Below are 26,994 nucleotides of genomic sequence, written 5' to 3'. Positions count from 1 at the left end.
TGTGCCATGGGCTAGGGTGGCCGGGCCCGTGACGTAGCCAGGAAGGCAATGTCTGGAGGCCCTTCTCCCCACAATTGTGTTCCCGGCTGGGGGGCAGGGGAATTAATGATGTCCGTTAGGTAAAAGCCAAGAGGACACCTGTGCCCTCGTTAAAGACCAAGGCTGCAGCAAGGGGATGCAGGGCCCACACTGCGGTCCAGCCAGGCTGCAGGAGCAGCTTGAGGCCTGTGGTGGGGAGCTCCAGAGAGTCGTGTAGTGGTGGGAGGGGGCACTGGGGCAGAGGGCTGTGGGGCCCTTTTCTGGAGAAAGGCCACAGGAGGGTTTCAGAAGCTCTCCTCTTTATTCCCGCTCAGGGTGGGGAGGGATCCTGTTGCCAGCAGTGGGCCCTCTGGGCTGGCGGATCTCACCTCTTGGTGGCTGCAATTCAAACATGCCAGGTGACCTGGGGGTCCTGGGTTCCTGCCCAGCAGCCCCTCCCTGCCCTGCCACCCCCCCCACAGTACCAGGCAGCTTGAGCCACTTGGGCACCTTGCCCAGATCCCTCCTCACAGGCTGGGCTGCCCTGGGGCTAGGCTCAAGGGGCCCCACTGCGTCCTCAGCAGCGGGCTGGGACTCAACGGGCGCAGAGTCAGGGGCTGGTGGTGGGGACGGAGTCACGGAGGCCCTGGATATGCACCTGGGGATGGAATGAATGAATGGGAATGAATGATGCCAGCGCTGCAGCAGTGGGCCCCCCACCCACTGCGGGCACTCACCTGGCCACCAGCACGTCAGCTGCAGACGGGGAAACGGTGTGTTCCAGCAGCCTGGGCTCCAGGTAGAGCACTGCAGGAGGCCCAGCCCGAGGTCAGAAAGCAGAGGGGCCCCACCCACGGGCCCACCCACCACCTCCGCTCCGCTTGGGGACATGGCCTGGGCAGGTGGCTGTCTCAGCCTGAAGCCCCAGTAGTGTATGGGGGTGTGGGGCCACAGATCTCCCTCCCACACCCAAAGGAAGCCCCCTGCTCTGGGGCACCTGATCAGCCAGGGTACTGGGCCCAGTGGGGGGGGGGACCAGGTGGGGAGTGCGGTGGTGAGCAGAGTGGGGGTCCCCACCCACCTGTTGGCTCCTCAGCTCCAAAGTACACAAGAGCAGCAGGGAAGAGGTTTGCCTGCAGGGAGGGAAGAGGGGAGCTCAGGGTCCAGGTGAGCACTGTGGGTAGAGGCTGGCAAGAGGGGCAGGTTGGCTGCACCCCACTTCCATGGTAGCCTTGGGGCTGCACCTGGAGGCAAGCTGCTCACCATAGCCCTCCTGCTCCCCAGCCCCCAAGAGCTGCCCAAGCTCAGCTTTGCAGGCACCTCCTTTGGCACTAACCCCAGTGCAAGCCAGCCCAGGGCATCAGACCACAGGGGACCCTCCAGGGGCCAGCCCCAGCGTAGGCCCAGGAAGCGTAGCTGTGTGCTGGCATTTTAATCCCTCCCCTCTTCTCTCTTGCCTAGTTCCCAGTTCTGGGGTGAATAGTTAACACTCTGAAGGCAGCAATTAGGCCTGCATGGCCCCTCCCCAGCAGAGAGGCAGGAGGCCCACAGGTCGGCTCTGTCTGGTCAGGGTATGGGGAAGGCGAATGGCCAGAGGGGCCGCAGAGGCACAGGGCAGCCACCAGCCCTTCCCCAGCTGGCCATGCTCCCACTCCACCTCCTCTCCCCCAACTATGTTGCCTGAAGAAGAGTGCTGGAGGGTCTGTGGGGGCAGTCAGGTGGGCACCCTCAGGCTGAGGAGAAGTCAGACCCACTGGGAGCAGCTGAACAGAGACGGGCACAGGGAGTGGGGACTCAGAGTCAAGTTGCTCTGGGAGTCGCAGGTGGAGGGGCAACCCAGGTCTGCTGCCTTTGAGAATCCACCAGCCAACAGCTCAAAAGCCACGCTCAGGTACCCTGACTCGACTTGGGTCTGGCCTGGTGGGAAGAGCCAGTCCAGCCAGCGGGAAGCCCCTCCCACCAGGAGGGTGCTGCAACTGGGTGCAACACCCACCCTGGGGGTCCAGAAACTGCACCTCTCCTAAGCCCCCAGCTGTAGGGGGGTGGCGGAAAGGGTTTCTGCTCAGGGACCGACTCCAACTGCACAGGTGTGGGACGAGAGGGTCATGCAGCCCTTATGTGCCCCCGGAGGCGTATGGAGGCGGGACTGTGGTGTAGAGGTCGACGGATGGCACTAGAGCCCCCAGTGTCATAACCTGCTCCCCAGCCACTTCTGCATCCAAGGGAGACCACAGCTACAAGCCCTAAAGCTGGCCAAGGCAGCAGCAATGGCATGAGCCTCCATGTCTCCAGCTTCTGGTGAAAGGACCACAGCAACTGCCAGCTGGGCACGCGTTTTCTCTGCTCTTGGCTCTAGCTCCGAGCTCTTGGAGTCGAGGTGGGGCATTAAAAAGAGGAAGCCTCACAAATCAGGTCCAGGAACGCTGAGACCACAGCAGAAACCAAGGGGCACAGACAACGCCGTGAGCTCTGAAAACCCCATTGTGACACCTGGGATCAAAGCCTCGTGGGTGTGGGGGAGCTGCCCTAGGGCTCTGGAGGTGCCGGAAGCTCAGGTGGTAGAGTGGGGACCCCTTTCCCAGCATGGCCAGGCTCTGACTCGGAAAACCACCCCCAGTGCTGGGACCACTGTCACGGCACCGACTGACAGCATGTTCCTATTTCACGGGACCAGCTGGGCTGGGCCGTCTGGGGGCTGCAGGGCTCAGAGCCTTGAAGGCCCCTCCCACCAGACGGGAATTCTCAGGGCCCTTTGGGGCAGCTCCTCTTGAACCCATACTCCTGGCCTCCCCTCAGCATCTGCTGGAAGCCCTCTCCCCATTGGCCTGCATCTCTGACTCCCAATCCACCAGTGGTGAGCAGACAGCACAGAAAACCACTGTGACCACCAGCACAGAGGGTCTACCTGCCTGCTCAGGCTGAGGGGGCCCCACAGATCGTGGCCGTCTGCAGAACCCACCCAGGGTGATGCCTGGGTTCTGGACTGAGTGGCGGGCAGCACCAGCTCTGAAGGGGACTCAGGCCCAGGAAGCAGGTTTGATATGGGGCACTGGGGCCTCTGCACCCACACTCTCCCACCCTGGTGCTCATCCCCTGCCTCTCCCAGCCAAATGGGGCAGCTAGGCTGCCCGTCCCCCACACCCACCCTGAGCAAGCTGTCCCTCCCTGGAGCACGGGGCAGGCCCCAGGCAGCCTCCTGGGCAGCCAGCAGCAGAGTGCGGCCCTGCCAGGGACATGAAAGCCAGCGGCTTCCGCGCCCACTCCCCCATGAGAGGGAGGAAGGCTTCCTTCCGGGCCCTGCCAGCTCTCTGATCGGCGGACAGGGCCGACACCCCGCCAGCCCACGCGGAGGCCCCCGGGCTCCAGGCTGAGCTGACGGATGAAAGGAGACGGCTGCTGGTAGCCGGGGCAGAGTGTCACCAGGAATCAGGCCTTGGGGGCAGGACAGGCAGCACCCCAGGGCTCCCAATTAGGGGGGAGGTCTGGGCACTGGTCCCCCTCCATCCCCAAACATCTCCCAAATTCACACATCAACAGGCTGGCCTTTGAGGGAGGGCGGGCGGGGATGGAGGAAAGAGGCCCAGCGCCTCTGGGGCTCCTGGGGGCTGAAAAAGGGGCCCAGCGCTCAGCTCCCGCCCACCTTGCCTTCTTTCCTTGGTGAGCGTCCAGCTCTCTGCCCGGTCTTGCCCCATCTCCCCCACAACGGTGGCAGCCCCAGCTCAGACCTCTGCAGGGCCTGCGGGCCACTTAACAAGGGCTGGCCTCTGTTAGTAATTAAAATATCTGAGGAGACTTTGAAGAGGAAACCATTAGGCCAGGGGCTGGGGAGGCCCCAGGCTGCTCTCCCAGGCGAAGGGACAGGACATTCCTCCAGCTCTGGCAGGCAGCCCAGCAGGGCGCCAGATCAACACTCGGCACCGCACCCTCTGCAGGAGCTCCAGGGGCCGACAGGGGGGTCGGGCAGAAGCACTGCCAGCTAGCGGGAGGGCCCAGCCCCAGCACGGCGTTCCCAGCAGAGGCCGCGCGGGTGGGGGAAGGCAGGGGCAGGGAAGGGAGCAGGCCGGGCAGCAGCCCCGCAACCCAGGGCCACACTTGCCCAGCAGCTGGCATCCCAGGGGCCTCGCAGGCAGCTGACCACCTGCAGTGGTCTCCGACCCTTGAGCCTTCAGGATTGGGCCCAGCAGCCCTGCCCCAGGGCCCCTCCCCCCAGGGCCAACTGCAGAGGCACTGAGCTGCCTGCAGGCCACCTTCTGCAGGGCACAAGACCACCCTGTCCTCCTGACATTGGCCTCGCCCTGCGGAGTGACCTAGCAGCACACCCAACCCAGGCCCAGCAGCCAGTACCTGGAAGAGGGTCAGCGTGGGGTCGTCCAGGGTGGTTTTTGGAGGAGTGATGACTGTGGAGAGATCAGTGTGAGGAGGGCCCAGCCCCCTGCCCCTCGGAAGGCAGGCCTGAGGGAGGGGGAAGCCCAGGCTTTATCAGCTCGAGGATTTCAGACCCGCCCTCAGCCCTCTCACCCCCTCTGATGCTGCAGAATCCTGGGCAAGAGGCTTGGGAGGTGAGGGGAGTTGACCTGGGGCAGACTCACCTGCAGGGATCCCAGCCCTCACCACCCAGGTGCCCTGTGAGGGAGGCCAGCGCCCCCACCCCCACCCCCACCCCGGGTCTCCAGATACTGTTTCTGGGGCTGCTCTGAGGAGGGAGTCGGGACACGCGAGCAGGTCACGTGGCAGCTCACACAGGTGGAAGGGCAGCTCAGGGTTCCCCAGGTGGCTCCTCACAAAGTCCCGCAAGGCCCCCACTGGAGGAGGAAGGACGGGTGAGCAGAGGCGCAGGGCCAGCAGGGACCCACCCGCATGCATGGCGCCAGCCCACTGGGGGACAGGACGGCCGGGGCTGAGCTGTGCAGGTCCCCACTCCCCACAGGCAGGGCCTCAGGCCCTCAGGCCCCGCTGGGTGGGGGGTGGGGGGGTGGAGGGGCTCGGCCTGGCTGGACCCCTTCCCTTTGCCTCTGTCTCTGCCCATCACCCAGTCCTGAGCACCGACTGGGGAGGCCCCAGGTGTGACAATACTGTCACACAGCCCTGTGGGGGCTTAGAGGACCCCACTCAGAAGTGGTGGCATCAGTGCCTTCCTTCCAGGTCAGCTGCAGCCCCAGGCCAGGGACTCCGCTGCTGGGTATGGGGAGCTCAGGGCCCACCTCCCTCCATGCCCAGATGGGGGTGACGGGGTGCCCAGGGTCACAGGCACCGCCAGGCGGACCTGGCCCTGTGCCTGCACCCCAACAGACTGCAAGCTCAGAGTCTGCTGCTTGCCCCACAGGGACAACAGCCACCTGAAAACATCCGCCTCCCTGGAGCCCAGAGGTTAGGTGGCCACGGACCTCCGAGGGAGGAGCCAGGAGGGGCTCGGCCCTCACAGGTGCCCAGGCAGCTGCTTACCTGTCTCGCTGGGGCGGAAGAAGCCTTGTAGGATGTAGCGATCAGGGAACAGGACCCGCAGGACCACCTGGGCAGACAGGGCAGGCGTCAGCAGCACCCCTGTGCCCACGGTGGCCAGGCCCCCACCCCGGGAGGCAGACACCAGGACTGGGGCAGGAGGAAGTGCCACTCGCCCCCTGGCCCTCGCTGTCCCCACCACATCCCTGGCTACAGCTGTGCCAGGAGCTGGACGCGAGGCCCGGGCAGTGCCCCCGTGTGTGTGTAAAAACACACCGAACTCTGTTTTCATTATAAAACGGGCTGACTGGTTCAGTAATTAACCAGGCTGTGCAGGCCTGGGTGAAGCACAGCTGACCACAGCCAGCGGCGTGTGGGTTGCGGTGGCCGAGGCAGGCCCCAGCTCAGAGCCCGCACCGACACCCCAGCCCTTCCGGTACCTTAGGGTATCGCTCCAGCTTCTCCTTCATCTGAGCCTCTCTGAAGGCCCTGGTCACTAAGGGGGCTTCTTCCAGGCGCTCCCTGCGGAAGGGGTGGGTGAAGGCCTGGGTCTCCCCAGCCACAGTGGAGGTCCCACACAAGCTGGACAGTACTAGGTGCCCCCTGCCTGGGCCCCACATGCTCCCAGGTGTGTGAGGGCACAGGTACTGGGGGCCTGAGGTGGGAAGCAGGGGCTGGGGTCACACCCACCGCTCACTCTTGAGTTGGGCCAAGCGTCTTCTCACGTCGTCCACAGTCACCTCGAAGAACTCATCCGGCAGCTCCCCGGGCCAGGCCTGGAGCAGCTCCTCCAGGTCAGGGTGGCACACCACGGGGTCCCGGTCAACCGGCTGCGAGGCAGAGGGCTTTGCTGACGCAGACTCCCACAAGGGGCCCGGGTGCCACATGGGGCCAGGTCACCCAAACCCTGCTGAGGGAGCAGCCGTGCAGACCTGAGCCAAGCCCAGGACTCGCCAGCCCCAGCTATCAGCCAGGGCCAGGTCTCCAGGGTGGGGTGTGGGACAGTGGGTTGGGAACCCAGGCCAAGCCTGTCCAGGCTGGAACCGCTCCCTCCATGCCGGTCTGCTCAGCAACGCTGTTGTTGGGACCCTCGCTCACCAGGAGGGCACATGGACCTGGGGTCTTGGCTCAGTCACTGCTGGGGGGAGTCAGGGAGTGGCCACTTGGCAGGGCCCGCCTCCCCCAGCAGCTCTTTTCCTCACTTCCTGTCTCCATGGGAGCCCCCCTTCACCCCCCCCCACCGGAAGGGACCCAGGAAGCTGCCTGCTATCAGGGTCCCCAAAGCCTGGGGAGCAGTGACCTGGTCAAGGCCACGTCTGGGGCTCCATGGGAGGGGCAGGGGAAGCGGCAGCCCCCAAATTAGAGGTTTGGCAAAAACCTGCCACCGCTGGCCCCACGGCCCAGCTGACCCCACTACCACTCCCCAAGGGAGCAGCCTGGCCCCTCCCTCTGCCCACCCTGGGGACACAGGAAGGGACAGCGTCAATCCTGATTGGCAGCAAGGGCGATGGAAATTACAAGGCAGGGCTTGCTCTTGTGGCCTCTGGGTGGGTAATGGCAGTGAGCAGGGGGGCAGGGGACACTCTGCAGCACTCAGGCTGCTGCAGGAGCCGGGCCTGATCAAGGTGTCCACGCCAGGTCCTGTCCTCCCTCACCCCCACACACCTCCAGCTTTTCACACCTGGGGCCAGGGCGGGCTCAGCGGGTGCTGGGAACTCGCTTCTCTGATAGATTGATGGTTCTTCCATACAGCCCCGCTTGCCCTAAAGGTCAGACCCCTGGCCTGGGACGTCCAGGCCCAAGCTGCTCAGCGTTTGGGGAGGCACTCCCCCAGTGCACCTGCCAGGTATCTCCAGCGCGGCCCTTCCCAGGCCACACCCAAGTTTGGACTGTCCACTCTGGTAGGTCCCTGCAGTCACACTTCACAATGCCCTCTCCCCCAGAGAAAGGAGGCGGGTTCTCGCCAGGAAAACCCTCTGATCTCAGAATGCTATGGCACAGTGGCCAGGAAGGGCTAGCTGAGGCCTGGGCAGCAGAGCCCATAGGTGGCTGACCGAGGCCCCTGGGGGCTGCCCCTTCAAAGCCACAACCATCCTGCAGCCACCACGAGCAGTCTACGCCAGAGCTTTTTATAACAAGATGCCAGGCGCCAGGCTGCCCCCCACAGCCATGGCGCCTGCATTCCAGAAGGGCCGAGAGCAAGCCTGGGCTCCTGGGGGGTGGGGGGTGAGGGCAGAACACACATGTGCCTGAGCAGGAATCGCCGTGTCCAGAGCCAGGCCCCTAAGGGCTGTAGCACAAAGGCTCTGGGGCCACCTGTCCTAGTACCTCCCTTAGAGGACCCAGCCCCAGGCACAAGAGTCACCCCATGAATGCAGCAATTGGGTGACATGCAGCCGGTGGCACCAAGCTGAGCCTGACCATCCAGATGAGTCCCTGAGCCTGGGACACAGGCGGTGAAGCCAGTCCCAGGGAGCACATGGCCACTCTGGCCTTGCTGTCCTCCTGGCACTTCCAGGGAATAGCCCAGCCCCAGGGCTGCTGCCACGTCCTGGCCCCAGGCAGGCCCTGTCCCACAGGAATACAGATTGGTGGCTAGGCTGGCAGGAAATGTCACCATGCTACCAAATGACAAGGGAGAAGCCAGGAGGCTTCAAACCCTCACCTTAGCCTTCCCAGGAGAGAGCGTTTCCAGGCAAAGGGAGGTGGGGGAGGGGCTGGTCTGACAGCTCCCGGGGGAAGAGGCTCAAGGAGGGGTTTCAGCCAGCCAAGTGCTCACTGTGGCCACTCGGCGCAATCTGGCCTCGTCTGTTGTCCCTTCACCCACTGGTCCCTGGTCACGAGCAGGTATTATGCATGGCTCCCAGCCCAGGTAGTTTATGGAGACATTTTTGGATGGAGAACAGAGATCTAGGATATCATTAGGAAGGCAGAACGCACATGGTGGCAGCCGTGAGGGAACGTGTCATGCCTTCACCCTCATTATGGGAGTGAGTCCTACGTCCTGGCTAAGGGGCACATCCCTGGTGCCTGGGGAGGGGTCTGAGATGAATCTTTCAGTTGGCATCTGAGAGGCTGGCAGGGTCCCAGGCTCTGCGCTGAGAATAATGGAGCCTGGAACCTCCTCACGCTCCTGACAGCTGACCGCCATGACTCAAATCTCCAGGTTGGCTCGAGGCTTCCAGGGAGCCACACAGAAGATGGCTTGCCACCAAGAACGTGAGTTGCCGTCACCTCACTGGTGGACCGTCTTATAGTTGTCTCACCAGGATGATACTGCCAGGGGCCCCAGAGGCATGCAGAAGGAACAGGAGCACCATCTGAGGGTGATGCTCAGAGGCAGCCCTGGGTAACAAGTCAGAGTTGAACAAAGGCTGGAGCGACACGCCATTTAGGGCTGGGGACTTGGTGACAACTGTCAGCTGTGGACAGCCATTGGTGCCTTCAGAAAGTCCCTAGTACACCGGACAGGTGGTGGAGGGAGACCTGAGGAGATGAAGGCTTGCGAGAGTGCCCACCACAGCCCCACACCACTGGCTGTCACCACAGGGGGCTGAGTACAGAGGGGATGAGAGGACCGGGCGCTGGGTGGAGATATGGGCTTGACCGTCTCTGGACAGTTGGGTGGACAAGCTCCAGCAGCTGCCACACAAGTGGCTGAGAACCCACTTGGGCACACAGGGTTCCCCTCATGTCAGAAGTGGCCTTGCTGCCCGCTGAGTTTCATTTTCTTGACAGTAATTTTCCAGGACGTGATGACACACGGAGAAAAAACTGTAAAACCTCTGTGGAGGTGACCTCAAGCCCAGATTCCTAGCTTCCTGGTGAGGGCTCTTGTTCTCCTCCCCTCCCGCCTCCTTTGCAGCCCAGACGGTCCTGACAATGATTCTGGGGAGAGAGAATTCGAAGCGTTTCCCCTTGAGGCTTAGAGCTTAAATGAATCACTACCGAGGGATGCAGGCCAAACCTCCCGAGTTACTCCCAGAGCCACCGCCCCTGCAGGGAGCGCCAGGGCATGGGCACCGCCAAAGGCCTGGGCAGGCAGGCGCAAAGCTACAGGAGAGATGGCCCTGGACACGAGGCTCGGAGGCACAGATGCCCAGCAGCCAGCACTCGGCGGGGCCAGGCCCTCCCTCAGCCAGGCCCAGGGCCCAGCAGGCACTCCTGGGCCTGCCCACTGGCCTTCCCAGCAGAAGACATGAGAGGTGTTTTAGAAGGAAGAGAACAGGGCAGGTAAGCACTGGGCCCCAGCATCGAGGCTGGGCAGCTCCCACGTGGCCATGGCGGGGCCAGGCATGTTGCTGTGGAGAGGCGAATGGAGCCCCAAACACTGAAGTAAACAAGGGTTTCAGCCACAGGCACAGAAGCTGCCCCGGGGAGCCTGCAGTCAGCAGGCTAAAGGGGTCCAAATTCTGCAAACCGGGCCACCAGGCCTCATCCACGGGAGCCCCCCGGCCTGTCTGGGCAGCTCCGGGTGCCAGGGGCGCCAAGACACCCATTCTCCACTACGGTGCACAGGCTGGGCATCTGTCCCTCCCTTGAGTCCCATCGTGGACAAGACACTGCAGGACAGAGATGCTGAAGGGCACCTGCCTGTCACCAGGCTTCAAAAACTGCCACCAAGACTCAGCTGGCGCCTTCAAAGCTGCTCCCCTATCAGCCAAGAGACCTCAGTGGGCATTCCAGCTAAGGCCATACTGTGCCCGAGGGTGGCTGGGGCTGCAGCCAGAGCCTGGGGCATCCACACACACCACTGGGCGTGGCAGGGACAGGCAGTGGGACTTGCTCTCGGGGAGACATCACGGGCAGGCGTCCCAGGCTGAGAGGAGGGCTGCAGGGCGGTGAACGCCGCTCTCCATGTGGACAGGTGCCTCCCAGCCTCCTACCCGTAGGCCAGGGAGCGGGGATGGCCAGAAGCAAGGCTGATGCCGCCCTGAGACATGGTGCAAGGTGCCAAGGAAGTGCCAGGTGCCTTCATATAGGATGGTCAGGCACAGGGGCAACCACTATCAGCCACCCATCCTGCCCAGGGGATCGGGGCTTTTGATCAGGGACCCTATGCCCTCTGCGGGGGCGGGGGTGGCGGAGTGCCTGCTGGGACGGAGGCTGCACGCATAGAGCTGCGGGGCGGTGGGCAGGAGAACTTCAAAGGGCAGGCCAGGGGCCGCCAGGCAGCCCCAGCTTCGCCCAGCCCGGTTCTGATGGCCAGTTAAACTACCTTCTAATAATTAATGTTCCGACATCAAAGGCTGGAGCCGCCGGGTCTGTAAACCATCCCAGGCTCAGCCGAGGACCTGCCTATATTTTACCCTGTCTCTTCCGACTCTTTATTTAAATCCTAAAACCACACACAGGCAAAACATTAATGGGAAACTTGGAAACTCCTTTTGATTACTAAACTGTACCTTTGAAGTTCCCCCAAAAGTTGTTTTGTTCCCCTCTCCCCTCCCCCAGCACTGAAAAGGGACACAAAGCAGACACCATGTGGCCTGCTGGCCCTCTGGGTGTGCGGCTGTTAGTGACAGGAGGCACGAGGCGGGCGGGGACGCCCCACCACCGACCAGCTGCTGGGCTCCCAGATCAAAGGCAGCGCTGCTGGCGACCAGGCGGATGCCCCCTCCTGCCTGGGGCCCAGGGTCAGTGCTCCGGGATGTGCAGGGACCCTGTATCCAGACAGCAACCACCTCCTGGGCAAGAACAAGCCCACAGGGCCATCCACAGGTCCCCAAGACACACAGAACCAGGGTCTGCCTGGGGGGCCAGGGGCCCAGAAGCCCCACTCCGTGCAATCCCTGAACTGTGAGGTTGGTAGAAACAGACAACCAGTCCTGGCCCCAGTGTCTAGCCCCAAACACAGGAACCCCAGGAAGAACAAGCCCAGTGGGAGTCAGGCCCCCCTCACTGGCTCACCCCAAACACATGCATCTGCTTTTGGCCACTGATTCTGGGCCCAAGTGACAAAGGTCACGAGACTGGGGGCTGCAGACTGGTTTCTAACATGGCCCAAACGTCCCTGTGCCTGGGTCAGGGTGATGCTAAGCCACTCCGCCTGCCCGCACCCCCACCGGCTGGTGGTGGATGAGCTGCGGGGATGCTTGGCTCAGCAGTAAGTGCGACATGGGACAATCAATGCCAAAGCCACCTGCAAGTCAAAACCAGTGACTCAGACAGCAGGGTGGAGGGTGACGGCTCTGAGGCACGGCCTGGGACAGGAGTGTTCACAGTCCCCGCACCCACGCGAGGGCCACCCGAAAGACAAGCTCTCTTGGCTGTGACAGTGGTCATGGGCCAACATGAGTTTGTCAAAATCCATCAAACTACATTTAAAATGGTGCCTCAGTGAAGCTGATTGAAGACAAAACAATGCCAAAAAATCACTTCCCTGAGAAGATGAAAAAGTGCCCAGCGACCCTGCTGTCCCCCAAGGCTGACCGGCCAAGAGGTCAGCTGCGGTCAGCAGGAAGGACCCCGGCACCCAGCTCACCCCTTACCGGCTGCAGTTCTGGCTGGGGCTCCTGGCCAGGCCTCGACTTCTTGGGCTTGGAGGGGCCTCCGGGGCTGGAGGACTTTGGCAATTGGGCTGAAGGTGACATCAGATGCCTCGCAGAGCCAGGGGGGCCCCCCAGGCGCTGTCCCCCGCCAGAAAAAGGCACAAAGGGGGCAGGTACGGGCTGCTTTGAGGTCTGTTTTGCCTGCATGGACGCAGGCTCTGGGCCCAGGCCATCCACGTGGCTGGCCCCTGAGGTGACTACTTGGTCCTGACGGCTCATGTCCCCCTGGCTGAGACCCATGGAGCTCAACGGCAGGACAGGGCTGCTGGCTGCCTGTTCGGCCGACACGGAAGGGGTCGGGCTCCCTGGGCTTTCACTCCGGGAACCTCCAGGTTCCTGCTTGATGGCTGAAATGCGTTGCCTCATGGCAAACCTGGGGGTGGGGGCAGAGAGAATGAAAGTCCACACATGGCTCTCACATCTGAGTCCAGTCCCCTGGAGGCCCTCCCGCCCCCTCACGTCTCACTTCACCTGGTGGGGGACGCATGCATGGGCTGCACACCTGCCCCACTGGCCCTTGCAGAGAGCAGACGCCTGCCTGACATGCCCCACCCCCACCCCCACCACACAGGTGGGAGAGCCCCAGGGCAGTGGCCTCAGATCTAGGGGAGAGGTGGCAAGAGGGCACGTGTGCCCCTCCCTCTGTTTCCACATTTCCCATTTTCTTTCCTTTGAGGGCCCACCTGATGATGGCACTGCCCCCGGTGAGGCCCAGTGACTGCAGCGTCGTGCTCTGCAAGGCGGCTCTGCCAGTCACCTGCAAGGAGGGGACAGGACAGCTGTGCCCCGGACATCCGCTGACCCCTCGTTGACAAAGCTACCTGCCTGGCCTGGGCCGAGGACTCGCAATGACCCTGTTGAGGGCACCAGAGGCCCTGCCCTCCTGCCTAGCCCTCCCACGCCCCATTCCAGCCTGGGTGCCAGCACCATGGGGCCCCCAGCTGCTCCCAAGCATTTGTTCACTGGTTGGGCTCTGTCCCCCTACCCTGCCTCATCCCAGGCCTGGGCAGGCCACTTCTGGCGAGTTGGCCAGCCCTCTGAGGGATGGACTGACCACGATGGCCCTGACCCGACCCAAGTGCCCAAGGCCCAGTGGTCTGGGTCCTCCAGGGGAGCACATACTCCCTAAATCCCCTCAGCCCTGGTGGGTGCATCCCATCCACATCAGGGCCCTCCTGGGGCCCCTTGGGGACAGTGGCCACCCTGGGCCAGGAAAGGGCACTTGGCCAGAGTCAAAACAAAAAGCCCCTGTGAGCCAGGGGACCAAGCGCCAGGAGGGTCCCCGTCACGGGAAGGTGGGTGGGGACAGGCAGGGCCTTGGCCAGGCTGGGCCTGCACCACGCTGAACTCGGTTTTGAAAAAGATCAAAACACGGAGCAAAGCAAATATTTATTAAAATGAAACCACTTTTGTGACTCTTGGGCTTTGAAAGAAGCTGAGAAAACAAACAGGGCGTTGAGGGAGGTTTGGGAGCGCCTGGGCGGCCCGCGGTTAGTTCCAGGAGCCGGCGGCCTGCCTTTCTTCCATGAAACACATCATGCTTTCAGAACTGAAGCCCCCCCACCCCCACCCCCCCACACACACTCTTTGAAGGCGGGTCTGAAGGAGAGTGAGTTTTCCAGATTGGAAAACGGGGCTGGGCCCGCGTGGCCGCTTGGGAGCAGGAGGTGGGGCCCGGGGCCAGGCGGGTGGGGCGGCAGCACCTACCTCATCCCTCATAGACACGCAGACCGGGCTGGCCTCACTCGGCTGTTCCAGACACTCCCTGCAGGAGAGGGAGGAAACATCACAGGCTGGCCGCTGGCACGTAGGAGGGACACCGGTGCCCTTGGGATGGCACCCAGGCAGTCAGCGTAGAGCCCCTCCCACCCTACCCAGAAGGAAGCAGCCACCTGCCCGAGAGGCCTGACCCACCAGCACATGGCCTGGGCGTATCTCCCACCAGCCTCGAGACTCGAAGCGTAGGACACAGAGCAGGGAGGCAAGCAGCACCGGCCACCTCCTGGACGGGCCCAGGGTCACTATCAACTGTGCCCAGGGGCAGCGATGAGAAAGATAGTCCCGGGGGACTGTGATCTGGGCTTTTATCTGAAACTGTCCTCCAGGAGAGTCGCTGACCCCTAAAGTGCCTGCAGCAGCTCAGGGCACAAATCCACTAAGTGGATTCTGAGGCAGACACCAGGTCTCTGAGGCCACCAGTACTCCGAGTGCTGTCCCCTCCAGCCAGGCCCCACAGGGCAACATGGGAACAAACGGGACCGGGGTCTTCCTGAGGGCCAAGCGGTGGCTCTTGACCGGAGCCTCGTGTTAGGACTGGGGCCCTGCCGCCTGCACCCAGGGTGGGCGGCCTGAGGGCCACCCCTGGGGAGGGTGCAATGGTGCATCCTCGGGAAGTGTGTCCAGAGGTCCGCATGGTCACAGGATAGGCCCACACCGATGGCTCTTGAGGGCCCCTGAAATCACTGTCATCAGTAAACACACAAAACAAAACCAAAGGCTGTGCAGGGCTCAGGACAGAGGCGCACCTGGGCAGCCCAGGCTCTCAGCCTTGAGCCACACGGCTGGGTGTGGGAACCTCCTGGGGACAAACAGCTTGGAAACACTGTGGACGTACCGCAGACCTCTCTCCATCGTCTGGGAAAACATTAATAGCAAATTCAGCAGGTGTCCCCACCCGGCGACGCCTCAGCGCTGTCACCCAGGTCACCAGCTGACCAGGGCGAGACTGTCCCCCCTCTTATCCTGGAGGCTGTGCTCTCCAGTAAGATGGCAGCGGGCATCTGCCCACACAGGACCAGCCACCGAGTCCTGTTCCCTCCTAAGCCGGATCCCGAGATGGGAGAGAGCCGGCCCCCGCAGCACCGCTGGATGGGCGCAAAAGACATGCACGCACGCACCCGTGCCACACCACACCCAACGCCACCTCGCACTACCAGGGCCCAAGCTACGACCCCGGTTACGGGCTGCATGCCAACCGAGTCCTGGTTCTGCAGCGTTTACACGGCAGACACGGGCCTGTGCCCACCAAGGAGAAGTCACTCCAGCATTTCCATAGTTGTAAACCAGCCCTCCAAATAAACGCCTACCCCAGACGGTCCCTGGAACACCCAGGCAGCCGTAGGGGCTGGGCCCACAGGGCAGGAGGCCCGGAGGGACGTCAGGCCGTGCAGCACTGCCCTTCCAGGCCTCACTGCTCACCCACATGGACGTGACTGGGACGGGAAGACACGGGAGCTGGGCCCGGGACCAGAGGCAGCGGGGTCTCCGACTGCACACGCACTCTACAGACTCCGCGTCCAAGGCCGTGACCAGGCCCACTGTGTGGTCTGGTGTGGGTTTTGCCTGTTTCTCTGCTTTTAGCTTATGCTTTTGTGTGTTGCTCAGGGCTGTGACCCACAATCCAGAGCCAGCTGTGGGAGCTCCTGGATGCGGTGTGGCCCTGCCCCTGCCCAAGCCTGGGCACCACCAGCCTCACTGCCTCCTGAGGTCTCCGCAGGAAGGAGGAGACCCACCGGCTGAAAGCCTCGACCACAGTGACGCTGGGCTGCCATGCTGGGTGACCTCGCACAATGGGATGAGGGCGTGCCCCAAAGGGCCTGGGACTCAGCCCACCGAGACCCAGTGACCCCAGGCCAGGCCTCAGGAAACCACAAGACCCTAAAGTGCCAGAGGAGAACCTGTCACAATCCTCCCCAGGACCATGCAAGCAGGACCACAAATCACAAACAGGGCCTAGCGCCTGCCGCCTGCCTCCTGCCTTCCGAGGCCTCTGGACATCAAACACTAGCCAGCCGAGCTTTGATGTGCGGCTCCTCCAGAGGGATCCGATTCCCTGTAAACACGCGAGGGGAGGGGTGGCCCAATCACTTCCAGACCTTCCCGGCCAATTAGCAGAGCTTTCCGTCCGGGACAGTGGACCCAGGGGACATTCCAGCGCATCAAGGAGCCGTCCCCTCACGCACCCTCAGCAAGAGCCCCCCGCCCCCCTGCAACAGGCCTCGCTGAAGTTCCAAACGTCCCTGAGGGGGCTGTGCTGGGCCTCCCGAGAAGCTGTGTGTTCCAGACCCAGGCAGAGCCACCAGCCACCACGCGAGGCTGGGCGTGGGTGCCTGCCTTGCTCCAGACGCCACCTCAGCTGGGCGCCATGGTGCTTAGGGAGTGTAAGGCCAGCAAACCTGTTCCCCTGGTCGGGTGGGGGCCAGCGGGAGCCAGCCAGGCAGGGTACAGGGGAACAAAGCACACTGTCCCCACTACTGGGGACAAGCCAGACCACCTGAAGCCCCTTCTGTCTGTGTCACCTATTGGGCCTGACCAAGTCGTGGCTGGTACAAACACAGGTGCTGCCAACACACACCTGGCACCACCACGCTGCCCACGCCAGGACAACAAAAACCCAGCCAACTGACAGAGCTGTGACTTCAGGCTGCAAGGGTTCCTGCTGCCACAGGGACTCCCACGTTGGTGAGGTCACGTCCCAAGGGGCCAGGTAACACCCACCTCCCACCTGGCAGCCCAGGCATGAAAAGATGAGGGGATGAGGTTAAGGCAGCAAGACGGTCAAGGCTGGACAGAACCAGCCTCCTTCTCCAGGAGAGACAGACCAGGGACAATTGAAGACGGAAGTGGCCTCTGGCTTCCCACGGAAACGAGGTGGGGCCTGCCTGAGAGCTGAGTGGACACCCAGCATCTATGCCTCTGGCCAAGTGCAAGGCCCTGGGACTCGGCACACAAACCTGCCCCCAGTACACCCCCAGGCTGCACCCCAGCCTCAGACCTCAGACCCCAAGAGAAATATGTAGACGCCCTGCCCTCCCCAGGGACCCCCGAATCCACAATTTTGCTACTGGTAGGATGAGTGGTGCTGAGGTGGGCTTGAGGTGAAATCAGGCTGGGAGCAGAGGGGTCAGGGTTGTGGGGGAGAATCCAGCCTGGGGGTGGTGTGCCTGGGGCCCCTCTCCTCGTGGCCCTCCCTGGAGCAGATGCTCGAGAAGCAGGAGGAAGACTGGCCAGTCCACATCCAGGCGAGGGCCAACCGAGGCACCCAGCAGCCCCATGTGAGAGCTGAGCACGTGCGGCAGCTGGCCCACAGGGAGGCCGGCTCCAGGTGTGAGGGACCTCCCACAACGAAGAATATAAAATCTCATTTTCCTGTTGATTGCATGTTCAAAGGGTAATATTTGGTATATGGAGTCCAGTTAACCAAATGCTTAAAATTAATCACACCTGTTTTTACTCTCCTTTGATGTGGCTACCAGAAATTCTTAATTACCTCTGTGGCCCGCACGTGTGGCCCAGGTAGCATGTCAAGTGGCCAGTTAGGAGCCCCAGATGCCCACCCTGATTCCCAGGCAAAGGACCGGCCACCTGAGCAACAGTAGACCCAGGTGCTGTGCTGCCTCCGACGCCCCGCCAAGCGCTGCACGCCAGCTGCTCTGGGACACTCACCTCTTCACAAAAGCACCAAGTAAGAAAAGCCAGCTCCTTGGGCTCCACCCTGCGGGGAACCCCAGAGACACCTGCCCACAGGCCCCCAGCAGCACGTCACTCTGCACCCAGCACCTCGTTCACACCTGTCCGGGACCTGCAGTGGCCTCAGCATCTGGTCTTCGCTTTGGGGCTGGCGCCACCCACCCTCCCTGATGGGAACCTGCTTCAAGGTCAGTGAACCCCACCAAAGGAACGCCAGCTTCCAAGGAAAGGCTGGGCTTGGCACTTTTGGAGGTAAAACTTAAGGATGCCCCTACCTGCCAGCCCAGCAATTCTGCCTCTCGGAATTTATTCTCGGGGAGGAGCTGGGAGTGTGCACAGACTTCCGGTGTCTGTGGAGTGAAAACCAGAAGTGCTGGCTGGGGCTGCACAAATGAGGCAGCGTCCACACAAACGAACCACACAGCAAACGACCCTCTAAAGGAACGTCTGGGACATCATGACAGCTTCATAAGCAAAAAAAGAGCGTGCACAAGTTGCTTAGGGCACAATACTCCTGTGTCGATGAAGCACACAAACAAACTGCCAGCATGCATCCTGACGTACCCACTGCTGTCTGGGCTGAGGGCTCTATAAACCCTCCCAGGCCCGCCTGCCCCTGATGGCACCAATTTCTTCCAAGAGCTGTCTCCACTCCTGATGTTTCTTAAACTACGTCATAAACATCGTTTAGAAGTAAACCCGTCGTCAGGGCTCCTGTGAACCACGAATGTCCCTGAGGCGGCCCTGCCCTCCCCTGACACCTGAGGACCAGGTCAGTCCAGTATACCCGCAGAGGACGTTGTTCTCCACACTTGCCTGGTTTCGTCTGCCCCCACTGCTGACTGTTCCCACACGGGACTCTCACCCTATCTTCACCGCAGGGCGTCCCCAGGTCTCTTTTCCGTGGAGGCCCCCAGCTTCCCTCTGGTTTGTGCTCTGTTGGCGCCCTGAGTGCCCGGGTCCTTCCAGGGAGGTGGGCCCCATACCGCAGAGCCCAGTCCCCTCCTCTGGCTTACTCCTCATTTTTGTGGGGCACAGATTCACACCTGCCCACAGTCCCTTTGTCCTGCTGGCTGAGACCTTTCAAAGTGGACAAGACTTCCACCTCATAATGACAGGCCAACTCTTAAAGGGCGACCATTTTGACACATTAAGGAGCCCAGTTTAAAGCATTAGTCACCACGTAGAAACAGACACACGTCAATTATCATTAAGAACATTTTCTTTTCAAACAGAACCCATTTTCATGATAACGGAGTTTTATACCTAAAGCATCTGTCAGCCGAGGGGCCCAGCACCCCACTTCTCCCCTCACTGCTCACCAAACCCCACAGGGCACAAGTGTGGCCTTGCTCTTCCTGGAGGGCGAGGCCTGGCATCACACCAGGAAAGCTGGCTGTGGCTAGTGAACAGGCAGCGCCCCATCTCAGACCAGTCCTCTCACCGGGACCACCGAGCCCCCCAGGTGCAGCCTCCAGCGCAGCAGAGCCCAGGGCCGCAGCTCTGGAACAGCCCCACCGCCCACCGCACCACCCCCACCGTGCAGTGGGCAGAGCTGAAACCCGCTCCCTGATGCTCACCTCGTCTGTGCAAAATGGTTGAGAAGCTCCCAGAGCGTCTGGCCCGAGCAGAAAGTGTCTTGCAACCTGGAGCCATCATCCAGCTGCAGAGCGATGCGAACCTGAGGAGGCGAGAGGCGGACTGAGGGAGAAGGAAAGCAGCTGTCTGGACCCAGGCCGGCTGTCAGGGCACGGGTGGGAGGGCTCCTGTTATCTCGTGGGGCGTGGGGGCCAAATGCTGCCGGCCAGTACTGCCCCTCTGCACACACTGGTAGGTTCTTGTGTCTCAAGCTGCCAGGTTTGGACGTAATTTGTTACGCAGCCATAGAAAACGAGTATGCTGTGTTTTCTGAACTTGTCCATTAATGAGCGTGTTGCTTTTATAAGTCTATTTGTAGTAATTGTGTCCCTAAACAGAGACACAAGCCTACAACCCAAAAGGGGGGAAATTCCTTTCTGGACTCCCTGTCAATTGATGACACACCAGAGCTCACGCAGAGTCCCCGAGGTGAGCAGAGCACCAGAGGTGAGCAGGGCCCAGAGGTGAGCAGAGCCCAGAGGTGGGCAGGGCCCAGAGGTGGGCAGGGCCCCAGAGGTGGGCAGGGCCCCAGAGGTGGGCAGGGCCCCAGAGGTGGGCAGGGCCCCAGAGGTGGGCAGAGGCCCAGAGGTGGGCAGAGGCCCAGAGGTGGGCAGAGGCCCAGAGGTGGGCAGAGGCCCAGAGGTGAGCAGAGCCCAGAGGTGGGCAGGGCCCAGAGGTGGGCAGGGCCCCAGAGGTGGGCGTGTGTGCAACCCTGAGCTCGTACAGCCCACCCGCATGGCCTGACGCTGGATTCTCTGTCACAGCCCTGCCTGCTGTTTGGGCCAAGGGCCTCTTCAAGTGCACATTTACGTTAAATCCCCAAACAAAGGGAGCCGCTCTGTGGGAACCCAGTTTCCCAATATACACCTGAGCAGGCCCCAAGGGAAGTCAGGGTTCCCTCCATGTGAAACTTTGAGAACTGGTTGTAACGGAAAAAAGAGGTGTTAGGGTCAGTCCCTGAGGCCTGCCTCCTGGTGGACTCTGGAGCCCTGAGCAACGCCCCAGGGCCCGAGTTCCCTTGTTTCTCACGGCACAAAGGCCGCCCCCCTCGCAATTAGTTGAGTAAAGGACGGGGTAGGGAGTAGGGGTGCTTAGGAGGGTGCCTCTCCGTGGCAGCTGTTCCCTAAATCTCTAGGACCACAATGTTCCTGACCTGGTGGAAGACTCGGGCTATGGTCTTGGCGAGGCTGGTGGGAGCAGCCAGGGCAAATCCGGAGCCTCCGGGCCACGTGCTCTCCTCCCAAACTGAGGTCACACTCGAGTCTTGTCAGAGCTCTGCGGGTGGGCCGAGACCCTGACGACTGTGACCAGGGTTGCTGGCTGGTGGGTGCCGCTCACACGCTGAGACGGAGGCTAGAGCACTGCTAAGCCCCAAGCACCCTCAGCACATTTCCCATCATCCAAGTGAAAATGGCTCTGGCCTGGCCCCAAGAAGGCAAACATGGGTGCAAGAACTCGGCTGCGAAGCTGCCCACAGCCCACAGCCCACGGGGAAGAGTGGGACGCAGCACGGCTGGCCGGCCCCAGGGCACCTACCATGTTCTCGGGCCCCTCACGGCTGCGGGACGCAGGAACCATCTCCAGCTTGGCGTTATTGGGCAGGTTGGCGAACCTCCACTGCAGAGAGAGGTCAAGCACGTTCCTCTGAAACCTGTAACACAGACCAGAGCCCAGGGCTGCCGTGCAGATGCTAACGCAGCCTGCACAGCAACTCCCTCCAGTGCCTCTGAGGCTGTGAAAACGGGGTTCTGGCTGGCAGAGGGGGAAGTGGGTCCCTGGCGACAGGTCTTCTGAAGGAAAGACAAAGTGAGCGGACACAGTTGAGTGCAGGAAGGCAGCGCAAGAGGGGAGACAGGCATCCGAGGGGCTGGCTGCTCCTTCAATGGGAAGCAATGGGCGGCCCAAGGACAGGTCAGGGAATAGAAACACACAGAAGCAACTGAGGGGCATGTACCTTGCTGTGCTCGGAAAGCTTTAACCAAACGACTGTACCCCGAGACAGTCCAGCCACTGCGTTCACTCCCAAAATGACCAGCTCCCATTCCTCCTGATCCTGCCACCTTTGAGGCAGGGCCACAACCCCAAAGACAGAAGGCAAAGGCTCTAGAGAGCCACAGAGGGAACCGGCCGGAAGCCCCCATGGAGAGCCAGGCCCACATACGGCCGGGGTCCGGGAATGACGGGCCGAGACTGCCATTCCCGGCTCGCAAAGCGAAGTCTTCAACCTCAGAGCCACCCATCAGTCTCTGCCCACATCCAGCTCAGATTAGCCGCTGCGCAGGGACCTGGCAGCTCTGAGTCTCCCACCCGCTCAGGAAGAGGCCAACGTGGGCCCTCAGACAACAGGGTGGGCCTGCAGCCTCCTCTGATCCCTGTGACGGAAGTCGTGGGCCCAGAGGGAGCACAGTTTCTTAGAAGGAACTGGGGGGATGAAGACAGCCAATGAGCCACGTCAGGAAATACCCAATGGCAGGAGAGGAGGGCAGGGAGAGAATCCAGGAGCCTCCGTGACCCTGCTGGTCTTAATTGGCAGCCTGCGTTTACGGAAGGCCAGGCCGGGGCCATGCTCAGCGTGGTGCTTCCCAAACAAGAAACTCAGGTGAGAAGAACCAATAGGTAGCCCAGGCCACTCAAAGGCAGAGCTGGGACCACAAAGGCGGCCCCTGATGTCCAAGATGGATCACATGCCGGCTGTGGACCTACAAGGAGTCACACACCTACTCCTGAGAGAAGAGGAAGGAGGGCGAGCCTCAGAGACTGGGACGCTGCCTCACCCATGGGCAGGGGGGTCTCAGCCAGGCAACCCCGGGGCCTTCCTGACCCTGGTCCCTCTCCTCCCAACACGCTTTGCTCCCAGGACCCGTACGAGAGCGAGAACCACCACTGTTAACCCTACAGAGCACTCGGGCCTGAGAAAAGCTCACGCCCATGGCATCTGTGAAACCACCACATCTGCGTGGCCTTGACTGTAGAGGAGACAGACAGCAAATCAGGAGGAGAGTGAATAAGAGACCTTACTTAGGCCGCAGAAAAAGTCGGACTCAGCTCTATTTCTAATGAAAGTTTAGGAGATAACTACGGTGCTGGCAAGAGAGCATGGGGGATATGCACACACATACCGTGGTCACCAGCTGCATGAATGCCAATACACAGCAGGAAACAACGGTTTTCAGAACGTGAACAGTTTATAAGGCCCAGGCATTTGGAAGGAGTGAGAAAGAAGGCAGTTTTATATCCATGTTAACACTGCCTGGAGACTGTCACGCAACAATTCCAATGTCCATTGTGAGACAGGACGGGAGATCGAGGGAGAACCCAAGGGCAAGAAGGCTGGGCACCTGGAGTCAGGGGAAGGTTTTGCACATGTGACCACACACGAGGCTGCCCTCCCCAGCAGTAGCAGCCCTTTTTAAACAAACACAGTTGACCCTTGAGCAACAAGGGGGCTAGGGGCGCCAACCCCCGGGGTTGAAAATTCCGCATGTAACTTTGACTCCCCAAAACTTAACTACAGTCTCCCTCGGTATCTGCAGAGGATGGGTTCCAGGACCCCCCCATGGACACCAAGTCCGCAGATGCTCAAGTCCCTTACGTGAAATGGCACAGATCGGTGCACACAGGCGGGCCTCCACATCCGTGGATTGAAACAGTACAGGTGTTTACTGAAGAAAACACGCGTGTAAGAGGACCTGCGCAGTTCAAACCCATGTTCTTCAATGGGCAGCTGTACAGTCAGCAGAGAAGAGGGAGACACGAGAAAGGTGATAAGGTTGCAAGAGACCTGACATCTGATAACTCCAACTAAATACTAACCAAGGACTGAGGCAGGTGAAGGGAAAAGAGAGGGCATGTGGCTCTGTGACAGGAAGCTGGGGGACAGCCCAGCATGGAGCCAGAGTCCTGGGACTCTTGGGGGTCAGGCAAGGAGATGGGGAGCTGGGATAACGTGAGGGTGCGTCCACTCAGAGTCTCCTCTGCGAAAAGCCCCACGCACGACAAAGCACGGGCAAGGCCCACGAAGCAGGCTCCCACGCCACAGGCTCCTCTCTGCCACTAAAGCGAGGACAGCCATACCATAAAAACATATCACTACAGTGAAATCTCCTCCCGTGGGACAGATGCGCAACCCACCAGTGTGGGGCTCCAGTCCTTTCCGTTTTAGACCCATGCGTGCAAGCAGCTTCAGGGGTTGTAAGAAACCTAGTGTGCCGGTTTCTTCCCATTTCTCCACAGCTACTTCCTCTTGCCCTCGGAGCCCCACCAGAAACTTACACAACCAAATGCACAAAACCCTGTGCAGTGGGTGAATGATGATCCCTGAGAGATATGCCCACATCCTTACTCCCAGAACTCACGACTGTGACCTTATTTGAAAAGAGAGACTTTGTAGATGTGAGTTAAGGATCTCAACATGAGGTCATCCTCGATCAGGATGGGCCCTAAATCCCATGACAAGTGTGGTTATGCGACAAAAGAGGACAGAACACACACACACAGAGGAGAAGGCCATGTGAGGAGAAGGAAGAGACTGGAGTGACGTGGCCACAGCCGAGAACTGTCAGCAGGACCCAGAAGCTGGAAGAGGAGGATGGATCCTCTCCTAGACCTCAGGCGAAAGCTTGTCCCTGCAAGAGCTGGGTTGGGGCTATTGGCTTCCAGACTGTCAGAGAGTAAATTTCTGTTGGTTTAAGCCCCTCAGCAGGGCCCTGGGGGAGGAGGTGGGTGGCCTCAGGGTGGCAGCCTGGCCAGAGCACTCACTTCAGATCGTATTCGCTGGGGTTGAAGTCCAGCTTCCTGCACGTGTCCTCCAGAACCTAGGCGTGAGATGAGAGGACGTGAGCCACTGTGTCTGGCCTGGTCACTTGGTTGGCAGGCACAGTGGCACGGAGGCCGCGGAGGGCAGAGTCCATCTCTTGGAGAGCCAGTTGGCCCTGCTGGACAAAGCCTAGTACAAGCCACATGATGGACTGTCCACTCGACAGCTCCACATGCCTCACCCACAAGCTGTTCACTGTCCCCCTCCTCACTGCACCTGACTTGTCACCCCAGCTCTACTCGACAACCTTCAGGCCAGTCCCCAACAGTCCATGCATCACTACAGACATCTTTCTATATACATTCCAGAACCCCCTCCCCACTCTCAGAGATAAAGTCCAAATTTGGGCCCCTCTGCCAGCCGCGTTTCACCCTCCTCCCCACGAGCCAACTCCAGAGCCAGCTCAAGGGGATCGTGGGCGGCCCCCTCCTGTGCGCTGCACGCACCGAGTCCCCCCGACCCCCCACGGGCTCTTCCCAGCAGGCCGTAATATGCGCACCGTCCCCTACACAGCAGAACCCAATAAACATTTTTAATGTAACGGATTTGGGGTCAACCAACTGCCCCAATGAAACTGCAGTGACTCAGCAAGTCAGTTTCCAGGCAGAGGCCGGCACACCCAGCCACAGCGGACACGGGCCGGAGGACGCCCCAGGGATGGGAACACAGGCCGAGCTCCTGCGCGCCGCGGACTCGGAGCGGATGACATAAGTGCCGACCCTCGCCAGCCCGCCCCCAGTCCGCAGCCACGCGGGACAGGAGAGCCCCGGACCCCGGCGCGGATGTGGGCGGGCCCGCCGCACCATGAGGCCGCTCATTGGCCGCCTCGAGCCCCGCCCCGCAGGCCCGGCCCCGTGGCCCCCCGGAGCCAACTGCAGGAGTGGGCCCGGCGCCGCGCCCCCGCGGCCCGCCCGCCGCCCCCCGCCCGCCGCCTGCCGCTCGCGGCCGCACCTGCAGAAGCACGGAGCTCGGCGTCACCTTCACCGTGTGGCGCCGCCCGTTTGGGGCCAGCACCGACACCGCGGAGCCCCCGCCGCCTGCCGGGGCCGCCATCTTCCGATCACGTGACCCGCCGCCGCCGCCGCCTGCCAGACTTCAAACAACTTTATCGGCAACAGCCGGGACGCACAGCCACGCGGCCGCGGGGGCGGGACCTGTGGGCGGGGGCCGGAGCACTTTCCGGGCCCGCCCCAGACCCCGCCTCCTGTCCTGGCCCCGCCCCCGGCGCTGCCGCAGGGTCACCGGAGCGCGTGTTCACCCCAATGGTCGCCACGTGGCCGCGGGACTCCACCTAGCCACGTGGAACCGGCGGCAGAAAGGGGAAGGCCGTGCGGGCCGCGGGCGCGCCGAGGCCTGGGCTCCCCTCCGGGCGACTACCCCCACTCTCCCATCCCTTGTGGTCACCTCTGTCCTTGCGGTGGTGTGAAGGTCGGAGGATGGCTAAGAGTAAAGACTTCTGCTCCAGAAGCTCCAGACCAGAGAGCAGATTCAGCGCAAGTCTGAGGTGGGCGGTCTACATTGTCAGTAGAGGCTCACTCTACCAGCAGCCAAATAAACTTGGACGAACCTGGTTGTGGAAGGTCTGGAGGAGGGGTATGTGGGATCCTCCCAGCCCTCCTGCGTGGGTGCTGCCCCGCTTTTATGTCAGTGACACGGCAGCCTCATAGGCAAGAGCATACTGACAAACTCGGACACCGCCTGCATGCGTAAGAAAACGGGAAAGCCTCAGGGTGGCCCCTCAGTCCCTCACTGTCCGGCAGCCCATCCAACACTCTGCAACCTCAAGGCCTCTGAGCCATACACATCACAGGTCACCATAGGTCAGCCCCCTCCCCTAAGGCCAGGAGTATCACAGGATGTTGGAGATTTCATGTCCCGGGCACTTTGGAGGTGATCTGGTCAAGCCCCCTTACCGGCCATTACCAGGTCTGCAGGGATGAGAGACGATGCCCACCAATCTGCCATGTCATGTAATTCATGGCTTTGTCCGGTCCACTGCTCCCTGCATGCACAGGCCTCACTGTCTGCGTGTAGCTGGGCACACGGGGCCTTGGCACAGACACCCTTGGGGCATTTCTGGGGCATCTCTGACCAAGGCTTGGTCAAGCTTTCCAGCCCTACCCTTCAACCTATCAGGGCACCACATGCAGTTCTGTAGCAGCCAGGCCCCCTGCACCCCAAGTTTTCCGCAGCCTGCCCTCTTCAGCTCGTCAGCCTCCTCTGCACTGGGACAGGCCTTCCGTGCTTGCTCACTTGGTTACTGGCTGTCTCCACCCGCAGGCCCATCTGCCTGGCCCTCCGCTGTGCAGCACACAGAGCAGAGCCTGGCACAGGGTCTGTGCTGAGCAAAGATCTGTTGGAGGAATGGCCCTCGATGGAGAGACAAACAGCATTCGGTCCCCCCAAGTGCACATTCCCCTTCTGCTGGTTCTCACCTAGTGGTGGCAGGGCACCCTGGCAGTGGGAGGTGGGAGAAGCAGGGCAGACCATCCTCCCCTTGGTGGCCTGGCTGGGCCAGAGCTGGTGAAGACCAGGCAGGACAGACCAAGCCCCTGTGAGGCACCTGTGAAAACAAGCAAACCCCAGAGACTACCCCTGGATGCTGTGTGGGGACCTGGGGATCCTGGACCCACAGCTCAACAAGCCTCCAGAGGCAGGAAACACCCGGAAGTTTCCTTGGGCTCTCCCCAGGCAGGGGTTTATTTCAGGCCAGTGCCAAAACTTGAGGTGGCTGGACACACCAGCACCTGGCCACAGCAGGAAGGACCATCACCTGCCCCCGCGAGCTCGTGTTCAGTTGGGACTGCACATTGGGGCCATGTGCTCGCTCTTGTTGGAAGGCCGCCTCTCTGCTTGCCTTCCCCAGCCCTCACTGCAACTTGGCTCCTTAGCTCAGGGCTTGTTCCAGCCTTGAGCTGCCCCGATTCTAGGATGTGACCGCAGTGGAGGCCGCAGGTGACATGGGGTCAGAGGTCATCCCTGGCAGCCACATCCTGGGAAGTGGCTGAGTGACAAAGTCAGTCCCAAAGGCTGCTCACGTGCTGTAGGGTTCCGCTCATGTAG

At 61.5% G+C, this 26,994-nt stretch overlaps 1 protein-coding gene across 5 annotated transcripts; it reads right to left on the bottom strand.

Moving 5' to 3' along the window:
- Window positions 1–325: 325 nt before the first annotated feature.
- Window positions 326–25,064, bottom strand: ASPSCR1 (ASPSCR1 tether for SLC2A4, UBX domain containing). 5 transcript variants are annotated; one of them, XR_012492025.1, is made up of 16 exons: window positions 24,883–25,064; window positions 23,874–23,929; window positions 20,652–20,766; window positions 19,058–19,158; window positions 13,716–13,773; window positions 12,692–12,765; window positions 11,949–12,381; window positions 6,148–6,287; window positions 5,898–5,979; window positions 5,461–5,527; window positions 4,758–4,820; window positions 4,363–4,470; window positions 1,100–1,151; window positions 756–825; window positions 504–676; window positions 326–417 (listed from the first exon to the last, which is right to left on the bottom strand). XR_012492025.1 is itself a non-coding variant. In XM_074319502.1 (16 exons), the coding sequence occupies exons 1-16, from the start codon at window positions 24,982–24,984 to the stop codon at window positions 404–406; spliced, it is 1,653 nt and encodes a 550-aa protein (XP_074175603.1). In that variant the 5' UTR covers window positions 24,985–25,060; the 3' UTR covers window positions 326–403. The 5 variants fall into 5 exon arrangements, 4 of the variants coding, with proteins under 4 accessions (XP_074175603.1, XP_019591250.2, XP_074175604.1 ...); XM_074319502.1 differs by having other exon boundaries at window positions 4,363–4,415; window positions 24,883–25,060; XM_019735691.2 differs by lacking the exon at window positions 24,883–25,064 and adding an exon at window positions 24,431–24,701 and having other exon boundaries at window positions 4,363–4,415.
- Window positions 25,065–26,994: the final 1,930 nt, after the last annotated feature.

The sequence above is a fragment of the Rhinolophus sinicus genome, linkage group LG15 (genome assembly GCF_036562045.2).
Source record: "Rhinolophus sinicus isolate RSC01 linkage group LG15, ASM3656204v1, whole genome shotgun sequence".
NCBI classification, from domain to species: domain Eukaryota; kingdom Metazoa; phylum Chordata; class Mammalia; order Chiroptera; family Rhinolophidae; genus Rhinolophus; species Rhinolophus sinicus.
Note: the sequence above shows the minus strand (reverse complement) of the source record. Positions and strands in the feature narration are given on the sequence as shown.